The sequence below is a fragment of the Ictidomys tridecemlineatus genome, chromosome 6 (assembly GCF_052094955.1).
Source record: "Ictidomys tridecemlineatus isolate mIctTri1 chromosome 6, mIctTri1.hap1, whole genome shotgun sequence".
Taxonomy (NCBI): Eukaryota; Metazoa; Chordata; class Mammalia; order Rodentia; family Sciuridae; genus Ictidomys; species Ictidomys tridecemlineatus.
In genome coordinates, this window is record NC_135482.1 from 134,883,023 (window position 1) to 134,910,454 (window position 27,432).

Below are 27,432 nucleotides of genomic sequence, written 5' to 3' on the forward strand. Positions count from 1 at the left end.
TATTGGTGCAGGGGACATTTCTCATGCTCCTCTAATCAGCCAGTAAGATGAAGAGGACACTAGAAACAGGTGGCATAATGGAAAGTAAGGTGTGGTGACTTACTTGTCACTGCTTATTCCATCCTGTACCTCCGCAGTGACCTACTTTTTCTGGAATTTGACCCTTTTCCTTACTTTTGTTGTCCATGTTTACTACATTCCTTCCTTGCTCCCACTAAAACTGCTTTTTTTACTTGCCTCATCTCATCCTACAAACCCCACAAAGCAGGTTTTACTTTGCAAAAGAAAGCTAAAGCACAAAGAAGTTCACTAACTTACACTGACACATTTAACAGTTTACAAAATACTTTAACAGATGTGTCTTATTGTTGGCTTTCCAGTGTCAAGCAGCTACCTTCAGTTTGTTCAAAAGTAGTGTTTGACAATATTTTGTTTAAAACATTGCAACCTGCCTTTCTCATCTATCAAATATATACAGTGCTCAAAGATGAAAAAAAAACTAGTCTCAACCTGCAACCATTCTCCCATTAGGATGGAAGGCAAATCATGCAAAAGTCACTGTGTGAAAGAAGAATACATACAATAGAGGTAAAAATTATCAAGGTAATATATAGAAGGAAGAGTTATTGCTGGAGAGAATTATCAAACGTTCTTAGGATGAGATAACTAAAGCAAACAGAAAACTAAATGCCAAAATCAATTTTGCAAAACTGGCTGTGGACTTGCATCATTTAAATCCATTTGTGGTGACTGCATACTATTTTCCTGACATTCTAATTTCCATGGCCAAAGCTCCTGTTACCAGTCAACTTCATTTCCCACCTGAAACTCTTGACAAGGGGATAAATCGTCTCAGTTCTCTAACTACTCAGGAGGAAAACTCAGAAACAAAATCTCAAAAAATGGAGAGACTAGACTCCTAAGGGGGAAAACCATGACAAACTACAGAAGTGACATTTGAGAACAAGGGTGGCTTCTCCTCATGGCACAGCAGGGTGTTCCTACCCACTGGGCTGTGGAAGAAGCTGAATAAAGCAAAAGTACTAAGAAAAAGATACTGAGAGGATAGAAGGAGCAAGACAGTGAGTCTCCCAAACAGTAACTGGAAGTGCTGTGCCAGCAGTCAATCAAAAAACTGGAAAGAGAAAGAATAAAAACCAAAAAGAAGGAAGATTTGACATTAACTGATATTAACAAGAAGCACAGAAACAATGAAATGAGATTCCATTTGTTGCATGCATACAAAAAACCAAGTAGATTAAACCAAAATTGGCTTTTTGAAATGACTATAAGTGCATCTCTGGAAAAGATTCTGATGAGATTAAAAATTAAACATAAAAGATAAACTACAATAGAACAAAATACAGAATAAAATGGGGCAACAAACAAGTACCCCATATAACGTCACTTAGGTGTTTATTTTTTAATCTTCCCCAAATAATACAAGATCCCAGCAAAGATCCCAGCACTAGGTACTTTCCTCTCTACTTGTTCTCTGCTATATCCCTAGCATCTACATTGTCTCAAATAAGCATTTTTTTAAAAAAATACATTGTCTCAATAAGCATTTTTTTAAAAAATGCACAAAAAGTTTTATTTTTATAAGAACACAATAAACTAGTAACTAAAATTTAAGAATCTAAACGGAAAGGTCTCCAGTCTCATGAAATACCAAAATAAAGGCCATTAGAAACACTTTTAATCAGCACTACCCTAAAATATGTTCCAGACTTAAGTTTTTACACATGACAGAGAGAAAGCAACACAACTCATTTGATAAGGCTAAAAAAAAAATCTTGATTCCAGACCTAAATAATACCCAAAAAGAAAATACAGTGATAATTTATTCAAGAATATGTAAAAAAAATTTTCAGAAAAATATCAAATAACAAAGACACAGAATATTTTTTAAATGCATAATGAAAAAGGGTGTATTTCAAGAAAGGAAGGATACCTTGATATTAAAACATCTATCCATGCACACCTGTAATCTAAGCACCTCAGGAGGCTGAGGCAGGAAGATCTTGAGTTCAAAGACAGCCTCAGAAACTTAATGAGGCTCTAAGCAATTCAGTGAGACCCTGTCTCTAAATAAAATGCAAAATAAAAAAAAATTAAAAGGCTGGGGGCTGGGGATATAGCTCAGTAGTTAAGGGCCCCAGTACCAAAAAATATTACTGGTTTTCCCATAAACTGTGAGGATTTTCAGAGGCCAATAAATAAATAAATAAAAATACAACATCTGTCTATATATTTCAACACATTAATGGATTAGAGAACTCACATAATTCTAATAAAGACCAAAAATTAATGTGATGTACTTCAACATCTAATTGTGATATTCTCAAAACCAAGAATAGAGAAAAAATATCATAAATTGGCTTTTAAATGGCATATATCTAAAACCACAGTACTCAGTAGCATAATAGAAAATAGAAACCTGTTCCTATTGAAATGGGAGTAAGTCTTAAAAGTTACATAATACTGGACATGTAATAAGAAAAAAAAAAATATATATATATATATATGAGAGAGAATGGAAGGAAAGAGATAAAACTGTGATTACAGAGAAAAAGCAATCAATTCTTAAACCTAATAAGAGTTGAGTTCCTAAACAGAAGATAAAACTCTCAATAAAATTCTTCTATTAGAAGATGTAATTTAATAAGATAACATTCACAGCAACAGCAAAAACCATGAAGCTCCTAAATAAAAACTTGCCAGAATTATTTAAAGATATTAAATATTTTAAAAGACTAAAAAAATAAAGAATTGTTCCTGTTCGCAGATGGGATAAAACATTGTAAATATGTTAATATTCTCCCAAGATTCATATAGAAAACCAAACAATTTGAATCAAATGCTAGCAGGATTATATGAAGAGCTTAACAAACTAATTTTAATGTTTACATGGAAAATTAAAAATTTACTAAAAAAGAGATTTATGCTACCTGATATATGACATACCTCAGAGACAACAGAAAGTGACACTGCTGCAGCAATGGAGTACTCAAAAGCACACTTGCATTATATTTGGACTTTGACATATGTCTAAGGAAGCAGCGAAGAGGAGAGGAATAGCTCATTCAGTATATGGTGCCAGAAAAACAGAAGAGGAAAAAAAAAAACTATTGGTAAAAGTTGACCACTACCCCATATCCTAGACAAACACAAAAGCCAAATTGACTCTCCAAATGTAAATGTAAAATTATAAAAGTATCATACAGACATACAGAAGAATATCTTCATGGCTTAAAGAACCACAAAATTTGTAACTATAAAAAAAAAGAATGAGTGTGACATCAAAGTAAAAACTTTCTGATCAAGAAAGGACACTGCAGAATAAAAATTATAGGGACTGGGGTTGTGGCTCAGCGTAGAGCGCTTGCCTCTCGAGTGTGAGATCCTGGGTTCAATCCTCAGCACCACATAAAAATAAATAAGCAAAATAAAAATATTGTGTCCATGTATAATTAAAAATATTTTTAAAAAAGAATAAAAATTATAGGCAGGTGAAGGCCTTAAAGCAAATTTAACAAGAAATGATGCCTAAGATACACAAAGCATGTCTCCATATCAATAAGAAACCAGTAACCAACAGAAAAATAATACAAGAAAGGTATTCATTGAAGGGGAAACACAAAAGGTAAAGAAAGAGATGTTCAAACTTTACCTTTAATTAGAGAAAATGCCTATTAAAACAACAAGAGATAGTGCCTGGGGGATGCTGTGCCACTAATAAGGGAAATATGACACACTGTATAGGTTAGTATTCTTTCTCTCTTCTACCCAGCAGAAATCTGGATCATAAAATCTAAGAGTTCTTGTTTGATTCAAAGACTAAAGGGTGGAAATATCAGAACCATGTATCAGGTGGGTCTTTGCTGACCCATTAAATAGACCGCTGATGTCACCAAAATACATGTGTACCCACATACTACACACACACACACACACACACACACAATACTTTATACCTACAGGATTTGTAAAAATTATCAAATCGATATTAGTGAAGGTAATGCATACACTTGCTAGAGCTCTTCAAACAAAACACTACAACTGATTGACTTAGAAATTTACTGTTTTATAGTTTAAAGTCTAGAAGTCTAAAATCATGATGTCAGCAGGGCCATGTTCCCTCTGAAACCTACAGGTGAAGGATCTTTCCTTGCCTCCCCCAACTTTCTGATGGTTTTCTGGCAACCTTTGATATTCCTTTGCTTGTAGATGAACCACCTCAATTCCTCATCTTCACATGACCATTTCACTGGTGTGTGCCTATCTTTGCACCCAAATTCATCCTTTTTATAAGAAGACCAATCATACTGGATTAATGTCCACTCTACTGACTTTATTATAATAACCAGATTATCGTTAAAAAGATTCTATTTCCAAAGAGGTCACATTCTGAAGTACTGAAGGTTAAAACTTTAACACATCTCTTTGGGAGAGCACTGAGCAGTGCAGTATTAGACAGTGATATGTGGCTCATTCTTGGACTGTTGATACCACAAGGGAAAAGGAAAAGGAAAGGAGGATCCTGAAGTCTAATCCTCTTCACAGGGTGGAGTCCTCACAGAGGCTGCCAATGTGCCAGTCCTCAGCTAAGCTTTTTCAAAGCCAACAGGATTGAAGTGACCTTTCCAAGAGCCACATATTTTACATCCAAATGAAATTTGTTGGCTAGATTTATCTCTTCACTGGTTCTAACTATAAACCTTCTATAGTCCACTAACCACAGAAACCATAACTATGACAACCCTTTAGTAATGAAAAAATATGCACTCATTTATTCCAAAGTCATAATTTAATGTTATAAGCCAGGTTTAAAAATATAAAAATATCTCTATATACTAAGAAAATGCGGATGTTAAAAAAATTTTAAATCTATTTCAAAGGTAAATGTGAGCAATCTAAATTGCTAAGTAGATGGTCAAAAAATGTGATAATATGAGACTATATACCAATGAAAGGCCTAAAGCATCTTTAAGTATAATAGGTAGTAGTAGCATATTAAATGTAGCCATTCTTCCTCTCTCAACTCCAAATTCAAGAGAAGCACCTCCCCTGAGCTGATGGTTCCAGGCACAGTGTTGGAACTTGCTTACAGACAGGACTGTCACCCATCAGCAAGAGGGAACTGGTGGGGGCGGAGAAAGACAGAGGAAGGGCCCAGGATAAGACTCAGACCACAGTGGTTTCTAGGGAGATGGGACCCACACTAGAATTTAATACCTAGGGGAATGGCATCATTTTCCATGATCTCCAAGGTGAGAGCAGAGGGGGATATTTCTCCTCTTCACAAAGTTGAAGAGCATAGAGACACTCAGGAGCACAGGAGTTTCCTTCTGTTGTCCCATGATGGGACAAAGACCCATCTGCAGATTCGCTGCCAGCCACATGGGTAGAAACCACCGAGCTTCCACCACACAAGGTAGCCCATAACCTGAGTTGCTAGTAATGAAACAAGGAAAATAACCACATACTTGAGAGGATCCAGCAGTAGAAGAAAGAACAAGAAATGTCTTCCAAACATTTCAATCAGATACTGGAGGACAATGATAACAACTTGAGCAAAACACAAGCACTGCAAGACATACAAGCTAGTATCCAAAGAAAAAAGTCTTTCAAAACCATATCTATCTACAGATAGATAGATACCAAGATTGGAAATATCAAAGAAGTATCAGCCAAAGAGCAAAACAACAAAGAGACAGAAACCATGAAAACCCTTTGGGAAGAACTGACATAAATATAAACAAAAGGAGATGCAAGAAAACATGAGATGACAGGGCCGGGGTTGTGTTGTGGCCTAGCACGTGCGAACCCCTGAGTTCTATCCGCAGCACCACATAAAAATAAATAAATAAAATAAAGGTATTGTGTCAACTTCAACTAAAAAAATACCTTGAAAAAAAGAAAGAAAGAAAACATGAATAAAAGGTCTGTTTTATTAGACAGGAATAAAAATCAGGAAAGTCAGGAAAACCTGACTATTTTCTGATGATGAGAAATATTACAAGAAAACATGTGACAATAGACAGGCAAAATCAATATTGTTAAAATGGCCATACCACCAAGAGCAATATACAGATTTGATGCAATCAGGATACCAATGACATTCTTCACAAAACTAGAAAAAAACGGTCCTAAAATTCATTTGGAAGAATAAAATACCCAGAATAGCCAAAGTGATTCTAAGTCAAAAAAGCAATGCTGGAAGTATCAAAATAGCCAACTTCAGATTACACTGCAGAGCTTTAGTAACAAAACTGCATGGTACTGGCATAAAAACAGACATAGACCAATGTACAAAATAGAAGATATAAAGACAACCCCACATATTTACAGTCATCTGAATCTTGACAAAGGTGACAAAAACAAATGTTGGAGAAAAGACAGTCTTTTTTAACAAATGGTGCTAGGAAAACTGGTTATCCACATGTAGAAGAATTAAACTAGAGTGTTATCTCTCACCCTACACAAAAAATCAACACAAAATGGATCAAAGATCTAGGAAGTAGACTAGAAACTATGCAACCCCTAGAACAAAATGTGGAGTCAACACTCCAGCTTTTAAGCACAGGCAACTAACTCCATAGGACCCCTAAAGCTCAGGAAATGATGCCAAGAGTTAATAAACAGGACAGTATCAAATTAGAAGGCTTCTGCATAGCAAAGGAAACAATTAGGAATGTGAAGAGAGAACCTACAAAGTAGGAGAAAATTTGCCAGCTCCTCTTCTGATATAAGATTAATATTTAGACTATATAAAAAACTCAAAAAACTTACCATTAGAAAACCAAATATCCTAATCAATAAATGGGCAAATGAAGTAAATTGATACTTCTCAAAAAAAGAAATTAAAATAGCCAACAAATACATGAAAAAATGTTCAACATCATTAGCAATTAGAGAAGTGCAAATCACAACAACCCTGAGATTTTTATCTCATACCACTCAGAATGGCCACCATAAAGAATACAAACAACAGCAGAGAGGATGTGGAGAAAAAGTAACCCTTTTACACTACTGGTAGGAATGTTAATTACAACCACTATGGAAATCAGTATGGAGGTTCCTCAAAAGACTAGGAATGGAACCACCATATATGACTCAGCCATACCACCCTTCAGTATTTATTCTAAAGTGTTAAAATCATCATACTATAATAATACATGCATACCCATGTTTATGGCAGAACAATTCACAATAGCCAAATTATGGAACCAGCTAGGGTGTCCATCAACAGATGAACAGATAAAGAAAATGTGGTGTATATATACACAATGGAGTTTTATTCAGACATAAAGAAAAATGAAATTATATCATTTGCAGAAAATTTATGGAACTTGAGACCATTATTTAAGTGAAATAAGCCAAACTCAGAAGTTGTACTTTCTCTCATATGCAGAAGCTGTGGGGTAGCGGGGGAATGAGGCAGGGGATGTGGAGATCTCATTAAAATCAAAGGGAGTTCAGTAGAGGAAAAGAATTAGGGGATATATGAAGGGGACAAAAGGGAGAATGTTGATATCAGTCAAATTACATGTTTTTTATATTTATTTTTTTAGTTGTGGTTGGACACAATACCTTTACTTTATTTATTTATTTTTATGTGGTGCTGAGGATAGAACCCAGGGCCTTGCATGTGTAAGGTGCATGCTCTGCTGCTGAGCCACAATACCAGCCCCAGTCAAATTATATTGTTATAATGTGTGCATGTACAAAAATGTAACAACAAATCCCATCATAATGTACAACAGTAATGTACCAATAAAAATGTGGAAGGAAAAAAAAAGACATTAACTTGTATACTTTTTTTAAAAATAGCCAGTTCTTGGCACAATGTGAAAGGAAGGAAGGAAGGAGAAAGGAAGGAAGGAGGGAGAGAGGAAAGGAAGGAAGAAAGGAAGGAAGGAAGGAAGGAAGGAAGGAGGGAGGGAGGAAAGGAAGGAAGGAAGAAAGGAAGGAAGGAAGGAAGGAAGGAAGGAAGGAAGGAAGGAAGGAAGGAAGGAAGGAAGGAAGGAAGGGAGAGAGGGAGGAAAAATGTAACAAGAATCCAGAAAAGAACAGGTCACAGCAGACTTCCTATCTACAATGTTGGAAGTAAGAAGACAATGGGAAAAACTCTAAACATGTCTTTGTTTTATGTCCCAGTTTCATTACCCAGGATCTTGGTCTATCATTGCACCTTCTCTTCTTCATCTTCTCTCTCAAAATTGATAGATGCATAAAATTATTGCTAAAATATTTCCTTAAGTCTCTTTTTAGCTAACAAAATTTCAGAGTACTTGTCCATTAGCATATATCTAAAAATCATCACCTGAGAGGTGAAAGATTTCTTACCTGGTTACAGAAGTTTGAGATCACAGACTACGCTGATATCTTATGGCCCAGATTTGGATTTCTGGTTTTTAGCAACACTACTTCTTTGTCAAACCTTCCCACCAGTCAGGGAGATGCCATCCCACCATTGCCATCTTCTATTTCTTGAATCCTTATGGGCTCTCTAATCTCGTCCTACATATTAGAAAGAGTGCCCTTCTTTAAAGTCACTTCACATGAATCATACAAGTTGTGGTCCATTTCCTGCTAGAATCCTGATATATATCCCAATTTTTTAAAATTTTTTTTAATGAAGTAATATTCTTTAAAAAAAATTTTCACCTACAATGACTTTTTTGTTTGGGGACTTGGAAATGAACCCACAGGTGTTCTATAAATGAGCTACAGAGCCAGCCCTTTTTATTTTTTGCTTTGAGACAGGGTCTCACCAAATTGCCCCGGCTGGCCTCAAACTTAGGATATTCCTGCCTCAGCCACCCAAGTCACTGGACTACAGGCTGGATTACAGGCATACGCCACCACTCCTGGCAGTGACATGTATTTAACCTAAATGAAATTCCAACTCAGCAATGATTGCCACCCTCATTCAATCCACATATTTTCCATTCTATGTACATCTAAAATATACACCCACAACACACAAAGCATATGACTTCTGCTTAAACGCAATGAACTGCCTACACATTTCTCTTCAGCACCAAAATGACAGCATGGGTATTTAAGGCATTAACCCACAAGGACAAAGAGACAGAAAAGAGAACAGTAGAAGAAACTTTTCTAAGATGCAAATTAGCTGAACAAGTGGCCCTGACTGAACAGAAGGAAGGAAGATTAAACGTCAGGCCCCACAAAGGTATACTACAGAAGCAAAGTACAAGTTCTCCCAGGAAAGACGCGGAGTCTAGCAGCAATGGGTTCTTCAGGTAGGGGAGGAGGGAGGAGGAATGAGGAATGTGGCTAGGTATACAGAACTTAGTAGATAATCCAGAAAGATTGCTAGAAGTTTAAAAGAAAATTTCAACTTAAAATTTGAGTCCAAAGCCAAAAGCGGTGGGGGGGAAGCTCAGGAAGGGGTGGGGGAACAAATAAACTTATAAATATATTTTCATAGAGCCAAGACAGTAATTGTAATCATAATACAACAAAGCACCACGAAAATGAGCACGGTAGACACTAATCATCAACCCAACATTGTCAATCCCTTCTTCATTCGTAATGAAGCTCTGTACTGTTGGAAGCAATGATGTACCCAGCAAAAAACATTTTCCAGACTCCCTTGGAGACAGAGCTAATCAAGAAGAAGTAAGTAGAAATACCTGGGTGGGCTTCTAAGAAAGTTCTTTATGTCACTTGCCTTTAAAGCCTGGACTAGTCCCAAGCCAAGGATGCTTGACACTTCTACATCCCAGAGCATGCCAAACGCTGAGGCACTGGCCACATATAAGCTTGTGTCTCAAAGTGACCCAACCAAACAGCAATTTTTCCCCCAAAGTGCTCAGTCTTACCAAGTAGTTTAACATAGTGCTAGCCATCACAAGTGCAGAGAGGGATGCCATAACTAAACTGAAATAATAAAACCTGAATTTTAAATAACTTGGCAATAATCAAGGAGCCAGAAACTCATCTGGAATTTATTAAGCCAAGTAGATTCATTTCCTTACACAAAAAGGATTACTGTAAATTGTAGTGTGGCTGTCAACCACATTTTTTTTTTTTAAACCAGAACTAAGGCCAAATTTCAAAAGTATCAGCTACTTGGCAAGTTATACCTTTCAGGTCTTACAAGCATTTTCCAATTCTAAAAATGTTTGCAAATTGGCTTAAAAACAGGCAGTTGTATAAACTTAATCCTTTGAATAAAATATATAAAAATGCTTCCTTTCTTCATGGACTATATAAACACTTCTATTTTCTAAAACAGCTCATTAATAAGACATCATAAAATGTCCCTTCATGGAAAGATCTTACAGATACCTCTTCCAAACTGAATACAACAGAAAAGTTACTAATAAGATGACTCAAAGACATAGACCAAAAAACATGAAAAGTAATTTAAATTAAAAAAAAATACACATAAAGAACAAAGACTAGCTGAGACAAAGACATATAAATGTCTGTATAGAAATGTATAAAGCCTTAAAAAACAATTTATTTGAAAAGGGGAAACTTAATACATGGAATCTATATACCCAACTCTCTCATGTGAAACTTCAAATAGATAGCAGTTAAAATAAAGGGAACATGAGTACAAGAATACATGATAATGTTTTCAGCAGTATAGTAAACATGGAATTCTTTTCTTGCAGTGTAAAGTATATAAGGCAAGTCAACTAGCCTAAGGTCTCTTCTTGTAAGTCCAATGGCAATAAAAGAATCTTTAGCAAAGAAGGATCTCTAAGGAGAGGAAGATGGCAGAAGTACCATCAAGAAGGAAAATCCTCTACTCTCAAGGCATATGTCCATTCTGACCTCAAATTCTCATAGATGAAAGGCATTTTTATCACAACTTTAGAAAATATAAGATAAGAACAGTGGTGCACACCTGTAATCCAAGCACCTCAGGAGTCTGAGACAGAAGGATTGCAACTTCAAGGCCAGCCTTAACAATTTAGCAAGACCCTATCTCAAAACAAAATATAAAAGGGCTGGGATGGTGGCTCAGCAGCAGAGTGCTCTCCTAGCACATGTGAGGCTCTGGGTTCGATCCTCAGCACCACATAAAAATAAATAAAATAAAGATTAAAAGGGGGGCTGGGAATGTGGCTCAGTGGTAGAATGCCCCTATGTTCAATCCCCAGGACCACAAAATAATAATAATAACAAAAAAATACAGTACATAATGAAAACCTATACTTATAAATCTAAGGTTAGAATAAACAAAGTTACTTAAATGCCTTATGAGACACACAAATACACTTGAAAAGTAACCATTCTAGGAAAGGGGGAAAAAATTATTTAATGAATTATTTTTTATTTTATCCAGATTCAAGTAGAATAATAAAAATAATGGCACTTACCATCTATTTAGTGCCTACCTGTATTTCACATGCTTTTTTCCCCCCACCTTTACCTTATTACCATCTTGCAATTCCCATTTTATGGCTGTGAGAACTTGGGCTTAGGGATGCTACCTGTCTTATCCATGGTCACATATTTTGCTCTGGGGTCCATGCCAATCTTGCCCCTGTAGTATGCTAGAACTCAGAAAAGAAACAAGGACATATCATACCAAAAGGGTATATTTTCAGTTACAAGGCAACTATGTGGGTCTATATTTAAAAGTTAGAAAGGTTTCATTTCCTTCTTTGTTACATTTGATAAATATGATTTTAGGCTTTTAAAAGTTACTAAACCACAACCATTCACATACACCGATTCTAAATTCTGAAAACAAAATATGTTCACCAAATTGTTCTACATTGCAAATCCTCAGGAAGAGAAGGATATGTTCCCCTGTTTAGGAAAAGAGAAATAATGTCAGAAAAAGATTATAAAGAGACTTCCACATACTCTTCAATGTAACAAGGTCACTTCAATAGAACAGTGTGCTTCAACTTTAATACCTTATGCAGTAAACCATGAAAATTCTTTTAGATCTACTGCCTTGCAATATAATTCCCTTAAATATGAAGGGTTTGTAACTCTAACATATCCAATAAGGTAGTCTGAGGGTAGGGAATGATTTTGTTAACACAAACTAAGATTGTTGGAGAGAATACTGATGTCTTAGCTCTTCCTATCTCTTTTTTCATAAAATACCTGCCCCTAGATCATAACGCTCCACAAGGATTTTCTGAACTTGGTTTGGTTCCTAGCCATACTCCAAAGGTACACTTTCAATAAGTGAGAGATTACTTTCTTGCAAAATTTTATAGTCTTGTTTCCTTTTGCTTTTTCCTTGATCACTTTTTCTAGCCCTGAACATTGCTGATAATCCTCTGCCTTTCTTCTTATCTCCCATGAGGCCAATGCTTCCCTTAGGATCCCTAACAGGTTGCTGGTTTTCTGCCCAGTTTTTGGCCAACAACTCCCCTTCCTTTTCCTGTTCTTTTAACAGAAGGCATTTCCCAAGGCTTAGTCCTTGATCCTCAGTGCAATACGGTCTTGCCCATCCACTGACATTGTGTTCCATGGATTCTGATACCACCTGATGCAGCATTTACACACACACACACACACACACACACACACACACACACACACAGAATTCAAAGTCTTTTTTTTTTTTTTTTTAATTTTTTTTTTTTTTAATATTTATTTTCTAGTTTTCGGCGGACACAACATCTTTGTTGGTATGTGGTGCTGAGGATCGAACCCGGGGCCGCATGCACGCCAGGCGAGCGCGCTACCGCTTGAGCCACATCCCCAGCCAGAATTCAAAGTCTTTATCCACAATTTTGTCTTGTAATTCTGTCTTCAGAACAGCATCTTCCACACTAAGAAGATTCCTAGCACCACTGTCCTGCCAAAAGAACAATCTAATGGCTCCCACTCAGGCTAGTCCCATCCCTACCCAGCTCAAATGTCTTCAGGCATCTGGTCAAGAATTACTTTCCCTAGCACCCCCCAAATGTTTTTCCCACCCTCAAACTTCCTGCATATTTGCATCCAACACATTCACATTCTCCCTATGCTGCCCTGTGACTGTCTCCTGTCAGGATGAGTCCCAGAAAGAACCACGATGGCAAGTGTCCTCCATGCCCTTCCTCACTGCACACACTGTCTCAAAGCCCCTGTCCTATCCCAACATCAAGAAGTTACTTAATAGCACCTACTTCAACTTCTGTGTCAATTTATAATACACCCTATATTAAGTCAAAGTATTTCTATGTTTTGTTGTTGTTGTTTTGTTTTGTTTTGTTTTGTTGTCTTTTGGTACTGGAGAATGAACCCACAGCACAGTACCACTGATCCACATTCTCAGTCCTTTTTATTTTTTGAGAGTCTCACTAAGTTGCTTAGGGCCTTCCTAAATTGCTGAGACTGGCTTTGAACTTCCAATCCCCCTGCCTCAGCCTCCCAAGTTGTTGGAATTACAAGTGTGCACCACCACATCCAGCTTTTTCTATGCTTTTTAATTTAGCTCTAATTATGAAATATGAAAAATATGCAAGACAATGACAGATATATGAGGCAGCTAATAGCACAATAAGTTATACATGGGCCCACTCAGCAGGTAGAATCAAAAGAGGAAGAGAAACACAAGTGGTTGACAGCTTGAGTTTTTCTATCGACAAATCTATGTTCAAATACTGGTTCTACCAGTACCAGCTGTGTGGCATTAGGAAGAAACTTAACTTCTCTAAACCTCTCTCTTCTGTTAATAAATAATAATAATAATAATAATATCAATTTATGTGTAAGCATGGGGAAATAATGAAAAGGTAAGTGAAGAGAAGCCAACTAAATACAAATTCAGCCAAGGAGCATCATCCAGTCCAATTTCCTGTTCCCCACACTTCTGAGCAAGCTACCGAAAGCCTCCACCCTCAGTTTTACATGCTATTAAAGAAAGATTACGAAAAGATAGGTATAAAGTGCAGCACTCTGAAAGATAAGATGGGCCTCTCACGTCTGAGTTGGAAAATAACTTTCTGTTCTCTGATTTTTTATTATTTTCTTTTATTTGTAAAGCTATTTTCTGCTTCTGTCTTGGACGAGTGATAGGTAGGACCCATGCTCAAACTGCAGGACACAAAGTATCAGTGAGTTGTGACTTTCTGAAGTCTCCTGATGGTGCATTGCCCCCAGCACAGGGTACTTGGTTAAGAAGGCTCACCCTCACCTCCAACATTCTTGAATGTTTACCTTAAGATACTTGTTTTCCTGCAGGTAGAACTGACGGAACAAAGTCAATATCTCATGGTTTAAACTTGCTTTATGAAACAACATGCTTGGAACTTGCTCAATCTTGAATTGAATCTGAAGAAAGTGAAGGGGCAAGGGAGCCTAATACAACAAAACCAACTTCTCTTGTTGAGTGAAGCATATCCAGGAAGCAAGTCATGTCACGGGGCTAAAAAGATTTCAAGTACATAAAATAAAGACATTTGTTCATTCATCCGTTTACTTACCCAGTAAATACTTACTGAGTACCTACTAAATGCCTGGCATTCTCCAAGGCCTGAAAACAAACTGTCCTTGCAAATAAGGTACCTGTGTTCAAGTGGGACAAACAACCAAACACATACATACACACACACATACACACACAAATACACACATACATTATGCATGCATATCCTGGATCTATATATCCTGTGAAGGCCCGTAATGCTGAATGTCATCCATATGAGAGTATGGCTTGACAGGGGCTATTTGACAAGGGAAGGATCAGGGTGAGGACACATCCCTTGATCCAATGCCTTAACAAGTGAGGAAAATGTCTTCATGAGAAGAACAGTACACAAAGTCCCTAAAGTAAAAGTCATCTTGGTACACTTGAGGGACAGCAGGAAGCCAGCATGAGAGGACATGGCAGGCAAGATGAAGAGCAGGGGCAGAAACGAGACAGGTGGCAAGGAAGAGGACATGACGGGCCTACACAATGCCGTTTAAATTTTCCAGTTAATGTAATGGAAAAACCACTGCCTGGGGAGATGGCAGAATTAGACATACAATCTCAAAGGCCCTTTCTTAAAGAGGAATCTGGATGCTGTTTTAAAACCAGGAATCCCTCTGAAAGCGGGAGTGGTGATGGTGGATATGGCAAGAAGGGGTCAGACTCTGGAGTTATCTGGAGATATCACCAGTTGGTTTCTTCACACACTAGAAGACTGAATGAGTGGTGTGATTTCTTAAATAAGAACAAAAAATAATAATGACTTTAACACTGGGGGCTGAGCAACTGGTGGGCAAAAGGCAGAGTCTTTTGCTAGGACATGGGAACAGACAGGTAATGGGAGGGAAAGAACTAAGAGTCTTGTTTTGAAAATAGTAAGTGTGATGAGACTGTCTGGCTTATGTGAAAAATCTTGAGTAGCCAATCAGATATACAAGTCCAGAGGTTAGGGACAAGGTCAAGGTCAGTAATATAAATAGGTAAGTCTTCAGCACAGAGAGGAACTATGAAACTATGGACTTGGTAACATCTGCCAGGGTGAGACTATGGCCAGAGGACAGGACCCAGGGGAGGATGAACCCTTGAATGTTCTTGCCTTTACTGATGACAATAATGAAGAGGATCCCACAAAGGACAAGAAATGTTAAGGGGAAATGGAGAAGAGTGCAAAGGACAATGGAAGGGAATGTTTTAAGAGGGAAGTTATGACCAGCCGATGTGTGTCAAGATTTTCTTCAGTCAATAACGTCAATTCCAAATTGATTCCTGCCAAAGAAGCAAAGACAACATGTTTGCTTATTTCCCTTTCACTGGGTGGAAAACAATACTTCAGACTCATGAGAAAAACCATTTCCAGAATCAAAGTTTATAATGAGGTTGGCAATAACACTTCCACTAAGTGTTACGAAACAATGACACAATGAATAGTTCAGGTACTTCTTTCCCACTTCCCACATCTGGATCACATCCCATTCTGGTCAGGAAGGCATAGTCTTCTATCACTGCCTCAGGTTCAATGTTTACAAGTCTAGAACACAAACTAGAATATATCATCAAAAACATGACCTATATCACAAAGCATTATACAATGAGTGTGTACAACTTTGGGTATGTATGAACTACTGGACTGGAGTCCACTTAAGAACCTGACATTTTCATTAATTGTTTTATAGAAAAAAAATAGTTAGGGGCTAGGGTTATAGTTCAATGGTAGAGAGCCTACCTAGCATGCTTGAGGTACTAGGTTCAATTATCAGCACCACATAATATTTTATATATATATATATTTTTTTTTAACTAGTTAGACACAATCTATCTCCCATTCTAACTCAAAGTATAACTCAAGGCCACCATATAAAATTGTTCCTCTTGTGTAATACTTTAAATGGCTTACTGGGCACTAACCAATTCACTTAGATGAATCTGTAATTGCTCAAGAGTATCCATCAGCAATTCTGGAACACGTAACATTTGATTATCATGTACTTTCTCCACACTAGTATCACAAGATAGAACCTGTGCTGTTGAATGGGGTTTGTAACACATAAAACCTTACAGCTTTTATAAGCATGCCTGTAAATCCCAGCAACTCAAAACTGAGGCAGGAGGATCACAAGTTTGAGGCCAGTCTGAGAAACTTAGCAAGACCCTATCTCAAAACGAATATTAAAAAGGGCTGGGGATGTGGCTCAGTGGTTAATCACCCTTGGGTTCAATCACTAGTACCCCCCCACAAAAAAAAAAAAAAACCTTACAGCTTTAGATACAATGAAGGGTGGGAACACAATCTTTTCCAGACTCAGATACCCTTTACCATCACATACTGGCCAGTGTCAGTCTCCAGCAGCTGAGGGGTTAGGAGGACAGGCTGTGGAGTCAAATTGCCTGAATTTGAATTTCCAACCACCACTTGCTAGTTCTAGAATTTCCTCGAGTAAATTATTTCCCCTGGCCCCCCATTACCCACATCTGAGAAAAACATCCTCAGGCAATACTAGTCCTTCATTATAACACTATGTGAGTATAATGCACTGGCCACAGGTCTTACCCATGGTAGAAACTCAAAAATACTAGTTCATTTAATTGTCAGTTATTCACCTTCTCTGGTAAGATTGTCACTGATGGGTAACTTAGGATTCAAGTTAGCTCACTCTGGTATAGGACAGAGTTCTTGATTTATAGAAAGGTCTTCAATGCATTGAGTCAAAATTAGTTATCACCAATTCTTTACCATGAACACAGACAAAATTTTTCCAACCTGTCTTCATGAGACCATCCTCCTCAGGCTTGAAGACAGACATAATGTCTAGCACTGTGAATCATTATCAAATACACTTAAGTAGCCGGGAACTAGAACCAGTCTTTGAGCATGCCATTGGGGATATTTTATAATCTTTGGAAAGGCTATTTACACAGCTGTTGTGATTCACTTCTAGGATTTACTAATGATCATCTCTTAAGAGCAAAGCAGCAGATTGAGTAAATTAAACCTCTGTTTCAAAGTTGTATAGATATGACAGTCATTATCCTTATTAAGAGCTTTGAGTACATCAAACGTGTTTTTAAAGAAACACACCCAATAATTACCTTTGTAAACTAAAGAGTGAGCACAGGTATGCATAATTTATTATTTCCTCAGGCTCCAACACATTTTTGATAGTTTGATAGTCTCCATGGCTCATGGAGATCTGCAGATGACCATTAAATAAGCCAACCTTTTGACTGGACACAAACATGCATTCATTCAACAAGCATTTGAGATCTGTCTGTCAGAAACCAGAGGGTAATGGAATAATATCAACAAAAAACTCAGTTGTACTTGATAACTAGAAGAACAGTTCACCACAAATGCCTCTTCTCCAAACTTAAAAGGGTTGGGCAAATTTATAGATATTGTTGCTTTTTTTTTTTCATAGCTAGCATTCACAAAGCTAGTGATTTTCTATAACTCAAATGCTGTCATGTTCAGGAGCAGGTTTTGTTTGTTTGTTTGTTTGTTTGGTTGGTTGGTTTTGGTATGGGGATTGATCAGGGGCCCTTGACCACTGAGCCATATCCCCAGCCCTCTTTTGTATTTTATTTGGAGACAGGGTCTCACTGAGTTCCTTGGCACCTTGCTTTTGCTGAAGATGGCTTTGACCTTGCAGTCCTCCTGCCTCAGCCTCCCAAGCTGCTGGGATTATAGGCGTGCACCAGCATGCCTGGCAAAAAGCAGTTTTTAAATGGAGGACGTGAAAGGAGCCAGTTAACAAAACAGCGGGCCCTTACTACCCACAGCACTCCTGGCACCCAGAGGAAGAGCTGGAGCTCTGCACAGAAGGATGAGAACCAAAGCAGACTGGATAACCCAGCACACTCCCTGCCACACACACAGGGATTGCTCTCTTAGCTAGGAGAAGCTTCCAGGCTTCCTGGGCTTTACAAATGGCTGAAGAAACACCAAGCTCTGCTTCCTCACAGTGGCCACTTGTGACTTAGTTCGTCTCCTGTGACTTCACTGAAGGAACAGAACCCTCCTTGTCTCCGCTTCACCTTCCTTCTCACTGGAGGAAACTCAATGAGTCATCTGTTACATAAATGTTTAATATCATTAATATTCTGAGAAAAAGTGAAACAACATGCCTCTTTCATGTACTTATTTAGGAGAAAACACAAACGAGAATTTTTAATTCTGGCCAGAATGAGAAAAAAAATTGGTGCTCTCAATTCCTACTCATGGTTGCAAATTGGCTCCAAGTTGCCAGAGGGTAACATATTGATGAGTATGAACAATCATAATTCATTCATTCCCTTGGACACAGGGCGTCCACATCTCCAGCTAGTTCAATGATACTTTTTTATTAAAGGGATAAATTAGCTGTTCCCTTACTTTACGAAAGAAGTCCATTTCTAGCTTTCAAGGCATCAGTACATTGAAAAGATCCATAATGACTGGCATTGTGCTGGATCCCTCCCAGTTCCTCAGGAAATACCTCGACATATCTGCTTATACTTCCTGGAGTCAGGCTGTTCTAGCAACATTGCTGCCCTGGTTCCTATTTGTGTGAATCAGTTCCTTCCCAAGGGGACTTTAGGAACTCCCTTGCCTCCCCTCCCTTTCCTAGATCCTTTCTTATTTGCCAAATAGAGGAGATATATATATATTCTGCTAGAAATCAGAAGAGTGGTTGTTAAATGGAATGGATGGAGATGGATGGGCCTTTCTGGAAGGAAACATTCCTCAATCAATCAATCTCTCTCTCTCTCTCTCTCTCTCTCTCTCTCTCTCTCTCTCTCTCTCTCTCTCTCTCTCTCACACACACACACACACACACATACACACACACACACACACATACACACACACATCTACATCTTGATTGGTGTGCTGGTTCCATGGATAGATATATTTGATGTAACTCTTGCAACTATACACTTAAAGTCTGTGTACTTCATTGCATGTAAACATTTCCTAAGTAAGAATAAACCATTCTGAGCTACTGCTGGAAGTTATGTTGTATACAACCTCAAGATCTCACAGCAAGTTAAAAAGCTGCCATGCCCCTGCCCATTAGACAAATATGTTCAACTCCCTGCAGCCACGTCTCAAATGCTGCCTTCTCAGACTCATCAGGCAGACTCAGACCACCTCCTCAAGACCACCCCTACACACGGAGCAACTCTCATTAGAGCAATTACCTGGAGGTACTGTTGGGTTTATTTCTATGTCTGCTCCTCATGGGATGCGCCTCTCTCTGAAGGTCCAGGTAAGGGGCAATTGAAAGTGCCTGGCACACTGTCAGCAAATAATGGAATTTTTTTTTTTAATTCAAGTCCCCATAAGGGAACCCATCAAGTATAAATCAGAGGTACAGTGATGTGACTGAGGAACTTCACTGGGACAGAAAAGGAAATACTGACTAAACGTCAAATTCCACACTGGCACTCTGATGAAGACATATCTTTATAGAAGGACCCAACCAAATAACTGGAACACACTCTCCATTAGACCCTGATGCAAGTTTCCACTGGGAGAAGAAATGAGTTCTGGCCCTCAAAACCCTAGTTTTAAATTGTGTTAAGGTTATGGCCTTTGACTCAACAAGCATTTGCCAGGCACATGCCAAATATTCAAGCAAAGGATACTATTTGTACCCTAAGCTACTAGTCTCATGGGGGGTGAAGGGAGGGGGAATAGGAAGAATTATACCACCAAGTACAAAAAGAGAGATCTCTGTGAGCAACAGAGGACAGGAAGGAATGGATGAGGGTGGAGGTTTGACTGTCCAGAAAAAGACTTCAAATTGGGTTGATTTTAGCCCAAGTGTGGAAGAATGAGAGGAGTTCCCATGATAAATAGGGAATTAATGAGATATACCATACTCAACAACCTGTTGCAGCACTGGGAGGGGGGGTGCTGCATTCTATGTATGGGCAACAGAAGCAACAATTAGGGGGCACTAACTGCTTTGTAGTCAGCATTTTATTTAACTGCATAACCACTATGAGAGGTTGGGAGAAGAAAACTGAGGACTACAGAATTTAAGTAGCAGACACAGAATGTGAACAGTGATTTCAAAACTGTGTTCTTCATCACTACATTATCTGGCACCTGCACAAGTATGGAGAAAATAATCAAAACTACAGATAGATATATAGGACCAGATTGTAAAGGACCATGATGCTACACTAAGGATTGATAACTTCAAAATCTTTTCACCATACATTCTCCCAGAAGCATCTTTTCACATTAAGATAATTTTGACCCAAAATAAAGTTAAGTATCAAAAAAAGTCTTAAAGTCTTTTCACCAAAAATTTAATAAAGATAAAAATAAAAATGCTTTCATGGCTGCTCAGGAAACAAGGAATTATCAAATTCAGGTTTATATTTTGAATAATTATTTTGAAGAAGTGTTCCATGGTGTAATGGTTAATACTCTGGACTCAAAAAAAAATGGTTTTGGCTTCAAGAACTGGTAAAAGAATTATTTTCTAACACTATGATTCCTCCACACCTTCAAGCTGGGGCTAGAACCCATGCTTATACATGCTATGCAACCATTCTACCATTAAGCTACACTTTCAGGTCCCGTTAGGATTTTATAACAAATTTTTACCAATATAGCATCTTCAAGTTTAATATCTGTTGATTGTGTTAAAAGACAAAATCAAAACAAATCTAGTTTCGCAGACATTAACAAGCTTTATTTGTGTAATAGTCTGGACCAAAAATGGGTTCAGAATGTTCTACCCACCACAGAGGCAGACTACATTTAGCCAAAGAAAACAAGTAACATACAGAAACAGAAGTGAGATGCTGAGGAGCCTGATTGGTTACAGCTGTCTTATTTGAACATGGTTGGAACAGTAGGAAGCTTGTGATTGGCTGAGACTCAGCTATTTGTTACAAGTTTAGGTTACAATTTGTTTATACATCAAGTTAGGTTACAATGCACTGTGTACTGAGAAACTTTTAGGGCAAACTTAATTCAACTTAACAATTAAAGTTACATATAATTACCAAAAATACTTCTAGGAATTTAGTAACATTTTCAAATAAATGTTTTTGCCACTCCATCTACATTTTGAAAAGCTATACTACATATTTGTGACAACTTCATTTAGCCTACAGACAATGAATGCTAATCTGCACTGAGCATTCCTATATCCCTGGAAAACTCTATCACACCAGAGTCTGGCAACCACCAGTAGAAAGGATGCAGTTCATGGAGAAAGAGGGAAACCATTTAGAAGGATTCTAGGGGACCCAGAAAGTACAATGCTTTAAAACCTAAGAATTCATTCACTACATTCCTTAAATTCTTTAGCACCAAAGGCAAACAAAATAAGTCAAAAGAGGGTGATCTACACATCCCTGAAGGTTATAGATTGGGGCAGATGAGGAACCAGACCAATTGGAAGTAAACAGAATTAGGGCTCATATTGTGGTGCCAGACTTGACAATGAACTCAGCTTGGCATCTCTTAGGTTCTTTACAGGATGACAGTGATACTGAAACAGTCAAACCCAGAGATAACAAGAAGGACAGGTGAGCAGGACGGAGGTGAATTAAGCTAGCCTGTTCTGCTCCAGTCGTAAAAATGACTATTGTGTTTAAACTCCAACCTAGATAGCAACATTAACTTACAGACTAGAAACTGGTGATCAACCATACCCAGTTTGGTTTTTTGTTTTGTTTTGTTTTACACAATGCCTTTATTTTATTTATTTATTTACCCTATGTGGTGCTGAGAATTGAACCCAGTGCCTCTCACATGCTAGGCAAGTGCTCTACCACTGAGCCACAACCCCAGCCCCCTATCCAGTTTTTAATCTCATCAGTATTTTGTCTGTTTACTATAAGACTTTTCAATGTCTCAAAACAAAGAGACAAAGGCAACTATTAGGTAGAGAAGATTAAAAGGTGCTGCAGACAAGAACTAAAATTAGAAGAGTCCAGGCTGTATTTTCTACCACTTCATCACCCACTCTTGACCTTGCTAGAATCAAGCTTCCCCTTGGCCTTTCCCCTCAAACCATTACATAACTTGGTTTTAAACCAATGTTTAATCATAAACCAGCCCTGCTACATTATTAATATTCCAAACATCATTTCCAACCAGATAATAATCCAGTATCATTTATGCTGAGTTATCATAAAAGGCAGCATTCCTGCATTTGTTCTGGCTGCAAAATTAGCCCCTGAGCAGCCATACAATTTTGTGTATGTGTGTATTGTATGTGTATGCTTATGTATGAAAATATATATATATATAAACTTAAGAATCTAAGTACAATTTGAAGTCAATAAAAAGAAATCAACAAAACGATAACAATCAACAGAATAACAACCACTAGCTCTGATACCTGATTCTTTTCCCTATCTCCAAGAAATTAATTTTAAGAATTTTAACTCATTACAAAAACAACATACTAGCTCTTTAAGATGACAGGTGGAAGGCAGAGTGTAACGGCCCATGCCTGTAAACCCAGCTACTCAGGAGGCTGAAGCAAGAGGATCTCAATTTCAAGGCCAGACTGGACAACTTATATTATATAAAATAATATACATTTTATTATTATATAATTTAAAAAGGGCTGGGGATGTATGTAGCGCAGGGGTAGAATACTTGCCCAGTATGTGTGAGGTCCTGGGTTTAATCTCCAGCAATAAATAATAATAATAATAATAGTAAAATAAAATAAAATCAGAGTAGAAAAATGGAAATGGCAAGGACATAATGACACGGAATCAGGTCATCATGCAAAGTTTTACAAAGTTATTGGAATCTCTTGACCTTGGGATATTTAAAACTGTAGTTGAAAATACATGCAGTAGATATTATATGTAGCACACATAGTATATATATATTGTGTGTGTACACATACACGCATGCATGTGAATGACCCTCTTATGCTGCAGTATATGCAGAGGAAAGTGACAGGGTTAAATGGAGCAAGAGCCTTTGCAATCAGGAGAAAGATTCACTCTATAATCTTCCTCACTTGCCAAAATACTTTAAAAAATACTTTGGAATCAACATTTCATCTTCAAATTAGGGGTTCTGAAAATTAATAGGTTGTAGCAATGAGAAAGTTATTCATTCTGCCTTTTTTGGCAAGAACAATATTTTTAAAATATGTGCTTTGGTTGTAAAGACATAGCTAACAAGAGAAAAGAAATGTGGACACAAACTGGAGAAATAAAATAACCCTCACAGTTGGCCCATTGCTGTCACTTCAAGTGCCCAAGAATATTCCCAAGAAATATGTGAATATGTAAATTATTCACTACCTTCAACAATCCTTCTATAGTTGTTCAAGTAGCATGAGAAAATAATCACTTAATTTCATTAATTATACCACAAAGATGTGGCAATACCATTAGACAAGACTCAGCCTTCTTCTAATATAGAGCCAAACACAATACAGAGTTACAAAATCATTGCTGATAAATACCTTTGTGTAGGATACAAAAGATGGGAGTGGAAAGATGAGCACATTTCCAAGCTCAATGATTATCTTGAATCACACTATGCTTTCCAGAGGTTTAATATATACAAATTTCTCACAGAACCCCTACATATTATGAGCAAGCAAGGACAAACAAGGAATTCTCAGTTTTCTAAAACCTATATACTAAAAAGAAAAGGGTATGAAATGATCCACATTCACAGATTTCCTAAAGCAGACACAAACTCCACACAGAATATTTCTTCCCTTCATCCTCCTTCCATCCTCAACATTCAAATAGAAAATGCTGAGTTTAATTTGTTTCTGAAAATTATGTGGAACAAACACCACTGATGGAAAATTACAGTTGGATGACTTGACTTTTCAAAGTTTATGAATGAGGGAAGTTACTTCTCTTAACTACATTGCTGGAATTTTTCCACTCTCATTTCAATTCAAAGTTGCAGTGTTTATTCTTCTGCCAACATCCAGTGCCCTCCCCTCACACCTAAAGTCACCTTCAAACCAGTTCAAGGTTTCAGTCCAAAAAGTTACCAAAAGCTGATTTCTTAGACCTAGCCATTGTCTTAGTGGGCAATGCTACTCACGTTTCACATTCCTTTAGTTAGTGTCAGAAATGTGACATTTAAAGTTTATTCTTTCCATTTTTCCTACATATGTGTGTTTCTTTAAGGGAAGATTTTATTTTAAAATACTATTTACTCTGATATCCTTGAATATATTGTTTTTCTCATGAAATAATCTTTAAAGTGAAATGTAATTTTTAAATACCTTGAATAAACGGGCATGTGGTATCAATAACTCCAAAATGACTGCAAAATGCAGCAATTTTCTAACAAGTGCTTGTATCTGATGGACTTGGCTTGAAAGACTTCTTTTGTCCCATTTTAAAAGTCAAATTGGGGTTGGGGGTGTAGTTCTGTGGTGAAGCACAGATAAGTACGGCCCTGGGTTCCATCCCCAGGACCCCCCAAAATCAAACACTTTCATCCAGGAGAATAAGAGCTAAGAGTCGCGGTTACTTCTACAGATACACGTGGCCTGGAGATGATCTCCTTTTCAGCAAGAAAGAATGGAACAGAAAATCCTGTCTACTTGTCTGAGAGGCGCAGCTGGAAAAGCAACATCCCTTCAGTGAATGACCTCACTATATCTTGAGACCTCAGAATATCATCCGCGCGGAAAATACTACGTGCCCCAACTGCACTCCTGGGCTGGATGCTGCCTAGAGAAAGTATCCCTCCAGGTGAGCTTTTTCTCCTCCACTTGCCCTTCCTACACACACACACACACACACACACACACACACACACACACACACACACACACACACTACACTGGCTGTCCAGGTATGCGTCGCGCATCCCTATTCAAGCACCCCCAAAGAAATGTACCAGAGGACCTGGCCCAGCTCAGCGACTGGCGCTCTGGGCTGTGCCTGCAGTGACATCCCCTGCCAGCCAGCCGCAGCCCATGTAGGCTGGTCCTCTGGGATGGGCAGTCCCCAAACCGGGTGGGCGCGCGCCCAGGAGTTCTGGGGACGTCAGCGCTAACCTAAATTAGGCATTAAGAGGCAAGACAGGCAAAACTTAACGAGTCCTCCAAACTGCCACTTCTTCTCTCCAGCTAAGTCACTGGAGGAGGCCAATGCTCCTAAGAGCGGCGGTCGCCGCGCGACGCTGAACAGGAGATGGCAAACTCATTTGCAAAGAAGAGCATTCAAAATCACTCACCTCCACCCATCTCTGAGCCTCCGCGAACGCTACAGAGCAGTCGGCCTCTGCATCCTCCATCCCTTCCAGGGCTAGGGCAAAAGAGGGAGAGACTCAGTGGGTGCGTGGAGTGGCTGGGGTGCCCTCACGTGTCTCGGCCCAGCGTCTGGGAGGGGACGCGAACTGGCGTCCCAGCCTCTGCTCCGGCTGCGAAACTCCCGGTTCTTTGCCCCTTTGTTCGGCTTTGTAGTCTTAAGTTTTCGAAATCTACAAGAACTTGTAGACGTTGATGTCGCAAAACTCCTGAAAGAGACCCAAGTCCAAGGGGACCCGAGCAGGCGCAGGAGCGTCAGGAGCGGACCACAAGCAGCACCAGCCCCGTCCACAGTTTAGACTTCAAAAGTCGCAGCGAAGCCGCCGCCCTCCTCGCAGTGGCCCCGCCCCGCCCCACCCCAACGCCCACCCCCGGGCCAGCCGGGTCGCCGCTTCCGTCCCCCCCACCCCCGCGGCTCCTGGGAGTTCCCGGCCGCGGCCGCCTCTGTGGTCAGACCGTCTGGGCTGGGAGATGCCACCTCCCGCCAAGGGGCCGTGGGGGGGGAGGGACCCTCCGCTCTGGAGCTGGGGGTTCGGACAGCGACTCTGCCCAGAAGGGATGAGCCCACGCGCCCGCATCCTTCCTGCCTCTGCCCGCCTTCCCTCTCCCGGGGCCCCTGAAAGCGGCGCCCTAGGCTCGCAGCCGCAGAGCCAGCTGACATACCAGGAATAGCTGCACACAATTGCACCTTTCCCGGCCAAAAAACTCCCCCGAGGCTTCTGGGACTTGTAGCAGCGGAGCCTGGCCTGGCCATCCTCCCTCACCTGCGGCTGGGGCGGGTGGCGCGCAGCTCCCGCCGAGCCCGCGGCCCCGCCCCCAAGCTCTCCGCCCCTCCAGGCCACCGGGGCCCTCCTGGCGGCAGGTGAGGGTAGTGGCCTTGGCACGCGCAGAGTATTCCCCCAACACCCCACACTCCCGCTCAGGACCTACTCTTCTCAGGCCTGCTTCCAGGTGCGTAAAGGTATAAGGGACCTGCTGCTGGCCATCAAGGGTTCGAGCTAGCAAAAAGCTTTGCATTTCCCCCCTGTGCCGCTCACTCACCCGAATTCAGGCCGTTTGACCACGCTCACAGGTGGAGCGTGAATACTACCATATTTCTTGATGTGGGTACACTCAGGAGGATAGGCAGCCGAGTGACAGATTGTTTAGAATCCTCAGCGACCCTCCTAGGTGCTCAGGTCCAGAAAGTGAAAGGTGCACGGGTTGATTAACCAGGGTCCTTTCCTTACCTGTGGCTAAATCAGATCCAAAAGCCACCAGCTCATCTGTGTAGACTCCCTGGGACCTGGTTCCAAGCTCCAGAAGCCCTATCCAGGCCATCCAGTTGATGTCTTGACCTTTGGAGGAAGATAAAGATTGGTTCCTCTATCCTAAAAAGGAAGCAACCCTTTATTCTTATTGGTTTTCTTCGTTGGGGGTTTACTTTTTGTGATGAAAAACGTCAAAGATAGAGCAGAGGGACTGGTATAATGAATACCTAAAACCTTGCATCTGTATTTAACAAAGGTTTGCGCTCTGCCTTATTCTCTTCATCACCTTTTCTGCAGAAAAGTGTTAAGGTTAGATATCATTTTTCACCCCTAAAAGTTTCGAAATGCATCTTGTCTTTAAAAAGACACTTCATTACCATAATACCAAATTTACACCTAGCTAAAGCTAACAATAATTGCCAAATCATACCCAATCCAGGCTTGAATTTTCCCAACTCATTCCAAAATAAGTTTTACAGCTGACTTACTCAGACCAGGATCCAATCAA

At 39.2% G+C, this 27,432-nt stretch overlaps 1 protein-coding gene across 16 annotated transcripts in view; it reads right to left on the bottom strand.

The window, feature by feature from the left end:
- The window catches only part of Lmo7 (LIM domain 7), a 208,227-nt gene extending 181,747 nt beyond the window's left edge, over nucleotides 1-26,480 (bottom strand). For 5 of the 16 annotated variants that reach the window (XM_078015778.1, XM_040281389.2, XM_078015772.1 and 2 more), the window contains exons 1-2: nucleotides 26,338-26,480; nucleotides 25,602-25,672 (exon numbers count right to left, since the gene is read on the bottom strand). In XM_078015778.1, the coding sequence (XP_077871904.1) occupies nucleotides 25,602-25,672; nucleotides 26,338-26,428 (162 nt within the window). In that variant the 5' untranslated portion in view covers nucleotides 26,429-26,480. Of the gene's footprint in view, nucleotides 1-25,601; nucleotides 25,884-26,337 lie in introns of all 16 variants that reach the window. The other 11 variants (XM_078015780.1, XM_040281392.2, XM_040281391.2 and 8 more) reach the window with 7 other exon arrangements.
- Nucleotides 26,481-27,432: the final 952 nt, after the last annotated feature.